Source organism: Hydra vulgaris, chromosome 10 (genome assembly GCF_038396675.1).
Source record: "Hydra vulgaris chromosome 10, alternate assembly HydraT2T_AEP".
Taxonomy (NCBI): Eukaryota; Metazoa; Cnidaria; class Hydrozoa; order Anthoathecata; family Hydridae; genus Hydra; species Hydra vulgaris.
The window spans coordinates 10,705,001-10,715,000 of NC_088929.1; the positions used below are offsets into that span (position 1 = coordinate 10,705,001).

The window sequence follows — 10,000 nt, forward strand, 5'->3', positions numbered from 1 at the left end:
ATGTTATCATTTTATTAGAAAACTACTTTTATAAAAAGTTGCAATTACAATTTAGCAAAAAAAAACTAAACTGTTTGGCCTCAGTATCTATCAGCATGTTAATGACCTGCTGAGCAGAGTGAAGAAAATCTTTGCATAAAAATGAAATCTTAAACCAATAGTTCTTAATGTTTTTATAAAACATACAAAAAAATCCATCAGCATGTGCTAGTCAGATAAAATTCTTCACCCTCAAAACCCCTAATGTTAAATCACTAATTTTTTTGCTACTTACCTCTCTGAGGCATAGTGTGCAAATTAAAGAAAATCTAAGGGTTTTGCTAAAAAGTTTCAGTTTTTTGTCCTGCTTTTACATTGAATAACATGGGATTATTTATACAAAAATGTATATAAAGTAAATGCTAGCCTGGAGTAATAGTTTTGATGGTATATGAATTTTGATGTCGTAGCCATTTTTTAAATAATTCCGTGAAAATTTTAAGAATATTTTATAATAATAGTTTAAAGTTTTAAATTTAATATGATAAACTAGTTTAATAAAGTTTAATTTAATAAATTAGTTTTTTTGTTTAAATTAATAAATTTAAAAAATTTAATTTAAGTAATTAGTTTTATAAATGTAATAATAAATAAAAAAATAAGAGTATACTAATAAAATCTAAAATTTATATTAAACTTTCAAAACAGTGTATTTTTTGAACCAATAGAATTTGTTTGTAAATTTGGCGGGTTTTTCGTTTGCGAATATTCTTTTTATTCTTCCGCACTAAGATGTTTTGAGAACATTCAAGTTTATGTATGTTTTCATGTATGTCTGTAAAACAAATTTTTTGTTTTACGGACATACATAAACTCAAATGTTCTCAAAACGACTAAAAAACCTGGCCAGTTTTTCGCAACTAAATATCATTTCCGTGGTCAGTATTCGAGAGCAATCGCTCCCGCTTCCCAACCAAGCCTGAATCATTGATGATTTCTGAAGTTTTTATCTTATGCAATGGCTTGAAATAAAATAAGAAAGTAATTAGAGTGATTGTTTAAAATAAATGTATTTTGTGTAAATTAACAAATAATGTTATATATTTTTTTTAATGATAAGTTTAACAATTTGTTTGAAACTATTTTTCCATGTCTTTCTCGGTGTAGTTAAGGGGATTTACAAATTATTCGAATTCTTTTATTTGAAATTAGCATAGTTTTATCAGCGTATTATGGTTAAACAAGGGCTTTAGATATTTAGTTATAATTTTTTTTGCTTCAGATTTTTTTAATATTTAAATAAACTTTTTTTTTTAATATAGTTTTTAAAACCTTTTTACAACCCCTAATAGAGAATCTAAAGAACACCATTTTGAAGTCTTTAGATCACTTTCGCTGATCGGCGTTAACATGAATTTAGTTAAAATCTTTTGAAAAAGTGCCTTAACCCATTATAGATCCTAGTTCTAATCGGTTCTGACATATTAAGTAAATATAGTTGTCAAAATACAATATTTCTATCAATTTTCACAAAAAATGCTAGAATTCCTACCAAAAAAGAGCACATAATTAAGAAAAATTGCCAATAAATGATCGGAACAGATCATATTATTTAACTTTGATGTTCATTTTACCTAAATAGTGTATTTAAAATCTTATTCAAATTTGGACAAGCGGTTTTTTTTGCTACAAACATTTATATTTTATGATACTGCAAAATTTATAATTTTAATTTTTTTTGTCTTTTCATAATTCATAGATCTGATCATTTAACAGAAATATGTCCTAGTCAACAAAATATCATATAGACTATTTTATTTTTATTATATCATAGATTTTTTTGTTTCTATTTTTACAAAGAATCGAAACTTTTTTTTAACTTGACTAACTAATCAAAGCATGAAATGATTAAAAATTACTATTTTAAATAGACTACAATATTTTTTTGAACAACTTCTTTTTTATTTATTTTTTTATTACAACTTTTAGGAAAAAATAAATGTTTACACAATTTAAAAATAATATATAACACATATATTTAGTAATTTAAATAAAATTTGTTCATTTATTAAACAATCATTAGAAGTAATGTGTAAAAGCGTTGTGCATAACTTTAAAAAAACGTTTCAAGAGAAGTAATTTATTTTAAACGCAATTAAAAACGTAGCAAAAATTAATTTTTGCTTCGAGTTTTTTGAGTTTTATTTTGGTGCATATATATTTTCTTTTTTGCAAGGAATTGTTTTCTTTTTTCATTTTTTGATTTTTATCTTAGTTTAACTAGCATTTCTTTTTTCAGCGCATTTCTAAAATTTTTGAAATCGTCTAAACATCTAAACAGTCATGGTCAAGTTGTCAAAAAATAAACTCATATGCGTGGTCAGCAATAGCGCTCGATTGCACGCCATTTCTGTCAAGCCTGATACGTGGGTCAGTTCATTATGTTTCAGCCAATTTAAAAAAATTTTGTGGAACACCATCTCTGATCTTCCTGATTTTTGCATATTATTATGTACATTATTGCAGATAAATTTGAAATTTTGGATTTCCAAGTGCAACAGTTTAGAAATTATAAGCTTGTGAACACCACACAGAGGCCTCACTTGATTTACAAATGGTCAAAATAGAATCCTTTAAAACCTTATAATTTTTTTCTCACTTGCCAAAAGGTTGTCATTTTTTCTATAACTATTTTCTGGATAGTTCTATAATAAGTGTTTTTTTTTCAACAGCATATAATACTATTAGATCCAGCTATCTAAAAATGCAAACATAAAGTTGTCATGTTTACACCAAAAATGATGGCATTTTTAAATAACCCTATTTTTCAATTTTCAATGATTGAATGTATTATAGAAAACCAGTGCCCCGCTAACCTGCCTACTGAACTTTATTAGGGGTGTAACCAATTTTAAATCATTACTTCACTAAAAGAAAGATATGGTTGGTTGCCTCCTCCTTGATCTAGACTTTATAGTGTATAAGAGTACAAATAAAGTATAATTTATAGGAGACAAAATAAACTATTTAAAGATCTTCATTACTGTTTAAATATGATACTTTGAAAAAAGTTTACACGATTAAAGAATGTTATAGCTCAAAATCAAAAACAGTTGATATCTTCAAAAATAATGCTGAACAGTTTTTTTAAAAGACTTAGGACAATATATAAGGGTTATTAAAGAATTTTATAATAAAAAAAAAGATTCTTAAAAAAAATAAGTGTGTTCCTTTGACAACAGGAACATTATAAATCATTTAACAAGTACTTAGTGTGTACTACCATTAATTTGTACTAACAGATTTGGTGTCAAAATCTTTAAAGACCGATTAGAAATTAGTCTTTAAAGGGACAGTTTATTAATAACTCTATTGCCAGTTCCACCTACTCCATCACATACAATTTTTCCATGCTTTTTGAAACATAACTATTTACATATGTAAAGACCCTCTCATTTTATTTGTGAGGTCTTTAAAAGGTAAGTGATCCCTAGAAAGCAAATTTGAAAGTCTGTGTAACAATGCTGTAGGGATCTTTAGTTATGTTTCAAAAAGTATATTACATTTGTATTACATTTACACTTGTATTACATTTGTTTTTGACCATAAAATTTAATCAGATTATTTATGTAAATGGTTTTGTCAAAAGATGTGTGTGAAAAGTGAAAATTATCAAATTTAGTTGAAGTAAAATAAACATAATTTATGTTTATATTAAAATCAAATTTTTATTGAACGCTTCTTATAGCTATTTTATAGAACAGTTTTTACTGTTTTATATTAGTCTGAGTATCAATTTTTTATCTTAGTAGTTTTTTTGTCTAATCGTTAAGATTGCTTCAAGATTCTTAATTTGTACTTATTACTTCAAGCAATTTTGGTTGACAAGTACTGTTAAAATTTTTAAATGTTAAAGTTGCATTTTTAACATTTAAAAATTTTAAGAGTTTCAATCAGTGTCATACCCAGACATAGTCCCATACCGTTTGACTGGTATGGTTGCCTTCAACTAAAGTGCTCAAGCTAAAAAATCCATAAGTTATAAATTCCAATATTAATAAAGTTCAATATTATTAAATAAAAGCAAATAGAAATGTAAAAAATTTGTCATTTTTGTTAGCTGTGCATTACATTTTGTGGTGAACTTTATCAATGATGTTTACTTATATTTTATACATAAGTATGTAATTATATGTATGTGAAGTTAAGGAATTATATTTATGCTAAAAGTTAATTAAAAGTTGAATTGTGTTGTTAGCGTATTTTAGTTGTGTTGTAATTAAATTTAATTTTAAACCATGTTTAAAACTTTTAAACATTAATGAAAACAAAAAATTTTTTAAAAATCTAAGTTCGTTATTTTTGTTTTTTTAAATATTGAACTGTTTTTAATAAAAATTTTACACCTTTAAATCACGATGAGACTTTTGTAACATCCTAAGATTTTTATGTAATGGTTTAGTTTGCAGATAAAAAAGAAATGGTTATTTCTTTAAGAAGTATTGCAAAACCATTTTACATTCTTTTAAAGTTAACTTTAGGATTTTGGCTATCAAAATCATATTTTTTTAAAGTTTTTTTAAATAAAAAAAATTACCTAACTATATATTTTTTTTAATCAAAAAATTAGATTATTTCACAAATGTGGTCACACATGTTTTTTACAATAATTAAATTAATCTTAATTATTGCAGACTAAAAAACTTTAAATTTCTCCATAAGTTTGGGTTTAACTAAATAATCAGGAACATTGAAATTTAAAAAAACACTTATACCTCCAAAAAAGAAATTAAATGATTTTCACTGAGCACATCGCTTGATATAAAATTAATCTTATGCACAAAAATAAAAATTATATTTTTTATAAGGAATACAAGTGTTTTTTTTATGTCAAGGTTTTTATTGTTTATTTTTATATTCGTTATTGTACTTTTTTTTATTGTATAAAACTGATCTTATTTCAAAATACATTCAATATTTAGTAATTTTATGAAAATAAATTTTTTCTAGTGCTCTGAAATACATGCCTCATGCTGTATTAAAAATGTTAGAAAATATGCCAATGCCTTGGGAGCAAATTCGAGATGTTAAAGTTTTATATCATATAACAGGTGCTATAACTTTCATTGATGAAATTCCGTGGGTTGTTGAGCCAATTTACATTGCACAATGGGGGTATGTGGTGCTATTGTTTTTATTCATTATATTAGTTAGCCTATAGTTTTTTATTTCAGGAAACAAATGTTTTTTGTATTTTTTGTTTGTGGAAGAAAAAAAAGTTAAAGTATTTAATTATTTTTTATTGAGATATTTTAATAAAAGCAAAGAATAATAAAATGTGTTTAATATAGAACCATGTGGATTATGATGCGAAGAGAGAAGCGCGATCGCCACCATTTTAAAAGAATGAGATTTCCTCCTTTTGATGATGAAGAACCTCCACTTGATTATGCTGACAACATTCTTGATGTTGAGCCATTAGAAGCTGTTCAAATTGATCTCGATCCAGAAGAAGATAAAGAAGTACATTCATGGTTTTATGAGCATAAACCACTTGCAACAGATTCAAAGTAAGTATAAATATATAAAGCTAATTTATATGAGATTATATATATATCTGTATTTTTTACTGCTGGTTTAGGGCAAAACAAAACATCTCTGATGATGTCTTACTGAAATCAGGATAGGTGAGAGCAAAAGCACAATGCAGCAAAAATATTTTTTTTTAGTCTGTTTTTGATATAAATAAAATTGTAAGTTATAAATAAAGCATTCCATACATTAAAAACAAAACTTGACCTGTTACATAATTTGACATTTGTGTAAAAATTAATTATGCTTGTACATCTAATTGTTTAGTTATTTTATATCAAAATTTAGTTAATTATATCAAAATTTAGTTAATTATATCAAAATTTAGTTAATTATATCAAAATATAATATAAAATAAAAATGATAATTCAAAGTATAATAAATAATAATTAGTTTTGCTTAATTTCAATAATTTATATTTCTAAGGCAGATGACCAACTGCGTTTCAGGGAGCTAATCAGAAGGTTAAGAGATAATGAAATTGTGCAAAACATCTTAATTTCTTCCTCTCAACCTTATAATTAAAAAATAGATCTCAAAGATTAATTCCCAATAGTATAATCAAAATAGACTAAATAATGGTTGACCTGGATAAAATTTGTAAAATACAGTGTTGGGTATCCAAGGGTGTTATGTCATGGTTGTTCAGAAAAATATTTTATTTTTTTCCCGTGATTGAGATAAACTCAAAAAATAATTTTTTGTACTTTACAGAGGAAGAAATCTAACAAAAAACTATTTAAGTTAAATTGGTTATACTAATTTTACTTATGGTTAATTAGGTGCATGTGCTAGCACCTGAACAAAATCATCTTTTCCAAGATGATCTTATAGAAATCCAATATAACAATTTGTGAACTTCCTTTAATTATTTTTTCAACTAAACAAATAAAAGTGTTAGAGATTGGTATCTATGTTTTAGATGAAGGAGCATTTCTACATGAAAGGGGTGCAAACATTTTTCTTTTTGACCATACATATAGTTTGTTTCAACGACTTAACTATGGGTTAATAGATGCTTTGAGAATGTTATCCTTTTAAAGTAATTTAATGGTAAATCAAAGCAACTCCATTGATTACTTATTTAAAAATATATCGTTACTATAAAGTTAGTTAGTAGGAACTTAAAAACTATTAAATTCATTATGAGAGATCCTGAAAATTTGTAATTATTTTGATCAATATAAAATACAATTAAATTCAGAAGAAAAAAAATCAATTTCCAACTAGTATTTTAAGAGATGTTTCAATTGTTAAGTTCTTTCCACACATGAAGCATAAAAATGGTCAGAAAGTCATAAGAATGATGGATCATAAGATATCAAATGGCAAATAGTCAGTCTTTGCAAAAATAGCACTAAAGTTCAAAATTAACTTTCAAAAACAGTCAGCCAAGTTTAGTAATAAGGCCTGTTACATTAGTGTTAGTTTTAGCGCAGTTAAAAGGTCTCTAGATAAAAATGGTATTGATTGTTAATGTTACTGCCAAAAAATTACTTTTAAGGGTGACATAGGATTAAAAGATATAAGTGGTGCAAGGAACAACTTCAATGGTCAGTACAAAATTGGTGTAAGGTTTTTTAGTGATGAATCAAATTTTGAGGTGGTTAATCGAATTCAAAAATTATCGTTAAAAAATTATCCTCAGAGAAATATAACAACAATTGCCAAGAGTTTGAGGCGGTGGCAGCTCGATTAGTATATATAGATGTATTTCTCATAAGGTAATAGGATTTTAAAATATTTATAAAGAAAGAATTACCCCGTATAGTTACAAAAAGACCTTGGAAAATAAGCTTTTACCTACTGCTAAATAATTTAATAAACATGGCGGTGCAATGGTACATACTGGCAACTTGGTGAAAGAGAGGTTTTAAAGGCTAACATATTCTACCTTGGCCAGCATAATCACCATATTTTAAGCCCATTGGAAATATTTAGTCATAGATGAACAAGAAATTATCAAGTGAGAATGGAAAAAAAAAATTTAAACAAAATTCCAAACGAAATGTGTATGCATCTGGTTGAATATATTCCAAAGCATATCCTATCATTTGTAAAAACACATGGTGGTCAGCAAAATGCTGAATTATATATATACCTTATATTTTTGACATTTTTTTTTAATTATAGTTTTTTGAGCTGTTTCTCTTTTTTGATTGATTTTGGTACTAAAATTTTATTTTTTTAATTATTTTTTTATTTTAGTTATACAATTTATTCTGCAGCTTTTTTTTAAAAAAACCTTAAGATGCTTATGCAATTCGAGAAAAATGCAATTAAACAAAGTTATTAGAAGAAACTCCTTGTAGAAGGTTTTAAACAAAGTTATATAACTATTTTTAAGTAAAAAAGTAAAGCAGAAATCAACTAGAAGCAAGTTGGTTTTTTATTAAACCAAAAAACTAAATAATTGAGTTAACTCTTTATCAAAAGTTTTGATTTTGAATGGTAATGAAACTATAATTTTAAAAAGCAAACCAATTTAATTATTAGAGTGTGTCGATTTTAAATTTTTTTTAAGAAAAAAATTAGGGAGTTACTAAAAGTTGCAAAATTTTATGGAGAATCCAAATATGGCTTTAAAATATTTTTTTGCTTAGGTAATTTGAATTTTTATATTTCACTAAAATTTCGACCTGGTTTCTCAAAAAAACCTGAACATTAATAAGCTTTTTTACATTATCTGATAAATATTAGTTGGGATATAAATGTTGATTAAAATTAATTTTGATATGAATATATTTTCTTTATAAACTCGTATAAAATTTAAAATTAATATTTTTAAATTTAAATTTTAATATGCATATTAATTTAAAACTAAAATTAGATTGAGATTAATTTATGAATAAAATATTTTTCAACATATTTTAAATACAGTTTAGCCTAACTTTGCGTTATAATTTTTTTATTACGCTAGAAGATATTTAAACAAAAAATCGAGTTGTTTCAAATATTATAAATTTAATACAAAAACATTTGTGTCAAATTTTCAAGCCCTTGTTTACTATTATTTTTAGGCATTAATTTTCTACTTGCCTCTTGAGTTCTGCCAAAACCTTCTCTCTTTTCATGAGTGTGCACTTTACTTAAAGCTTATGTAACTTGCTTTACATAATGTTCAACAGATCGTCCATGACATGGTTAAATTGGCACCTGCATAGGATTTAATAAAAGCACATTGATTTCAGAAGTTGATAGAGAGGTAGTTGGAGAGTAGCTGGTTCATAAACTGGTGGCTCCCATGACATCAGTTCTACTAATTTTTCAGCATTAAAGTTCAGAATAAGAATTCTAGGAGAAAAATCACCTTTTTGTAGATCTTCGTTTCCAGTACCTCTAATATCTTTTATCTTGATAATAGCTACATTTCTATCCTCTTTAGTGTTAGAACACGAGAATGTTTGTAGTATACTTCTCTCCTCTTTAGTAATAGAACACGAGAATGTTTGTAGTATACTCAATGAAACAAGCTGATCTTTTGAATAGAGGGTGATACTATTTTAATGATATCTTCTTTTGGAAATTTGAGTTGCTGCAGCTGGTTAAGTACATGCTTAGGACCATCAATCCAAGAATGTTCAACTCTGATCTTAAACCAACAAGGAAAATAAACAGTCACAATGTACTGAGTGATAGACCTTAAATTTTCTAAATCTTCACTTTGATTCCATGTTTAGAGATCCATATTCTACATATTCTGTTAGCAGTAGTTAACCATCTTAAATGTGAAACAGGCCCAATTTGAAATAAATGAAATTTTAACAAAAAAATACCACTTCTAATGGCACAAAAAACTTTATACCCATAAGGTTGATCTGCAGAAAAGTCATTTATCATTTTATCATTAAGAGAAATGAATGGATTACCAATTTTAATAGTTTCAAATATTGGATTTATATCTAGATTTGTAGCCAGATCAAGCATGGACCCAATAACACCAGACAATATATTGTTAGATTCCAATTCACTATCTAAGTTGGTTACAAGATGCCTAAGTGGCAACTCATTTGTATGGAGTTTTTTTCCTAATTTTACTTCTATATATTTGATGACTCTACCTTCCCAATCAGTGTTTACATTTGTAAAGTCTTCGCCAACAGTCAATAAAGACTCCCTATATAAATAATCCCCTAGTGTCTATAGTCTATAGTTTTTGCCTAGTTTAGTTGTTCTAAGATCTTCTTAGTTTTGCCATTTGTATAGGGTTGTGGAAACATTTGTAAGTGTAAACGTCTTGAGCATATTTTGAGTGTGCAGGAAGTATATGGAACAATCGTGCATAATAAATCTATAAAAATGAGAAAACCTTTGAGTTTTATTTTGACAGCTAAAAAACTTTTTTGCTATATTATTATTTTTTTGCTGTAAATATTGCTACAATTATTATAAATATATACTATAATAAAAGTTTTGCTATAAATATTGC

The 10,000-nt window shown here is 26.0% G+C and overlaps 1 protein-coding gene across 1 annotated transcript in view; it reads left to right on the top strand.

Moving 5' to 3' along the window:
* Positions 1-10,000, top strand: part of LOC100198004 (pre-mRNA-processing-splicing factor 8) — a 49,178-nt gene that overhangs the window by 1,758 nt on the left and 37,420 nt on the right. The window contains exons 3-4 of the mRNA XM_065807238.1: positions 4,990-5,154; positions 5,331-5,549. Coding sequence (XP_065663310.1) covers positions 4,990-5,154; positions 5,331-5,549 — 384 coding nt within the window. The remainder of the gene's footprint in view (positions 1-4,989; positions 5,155-5,330; positions 5,550-10,000) is intronic.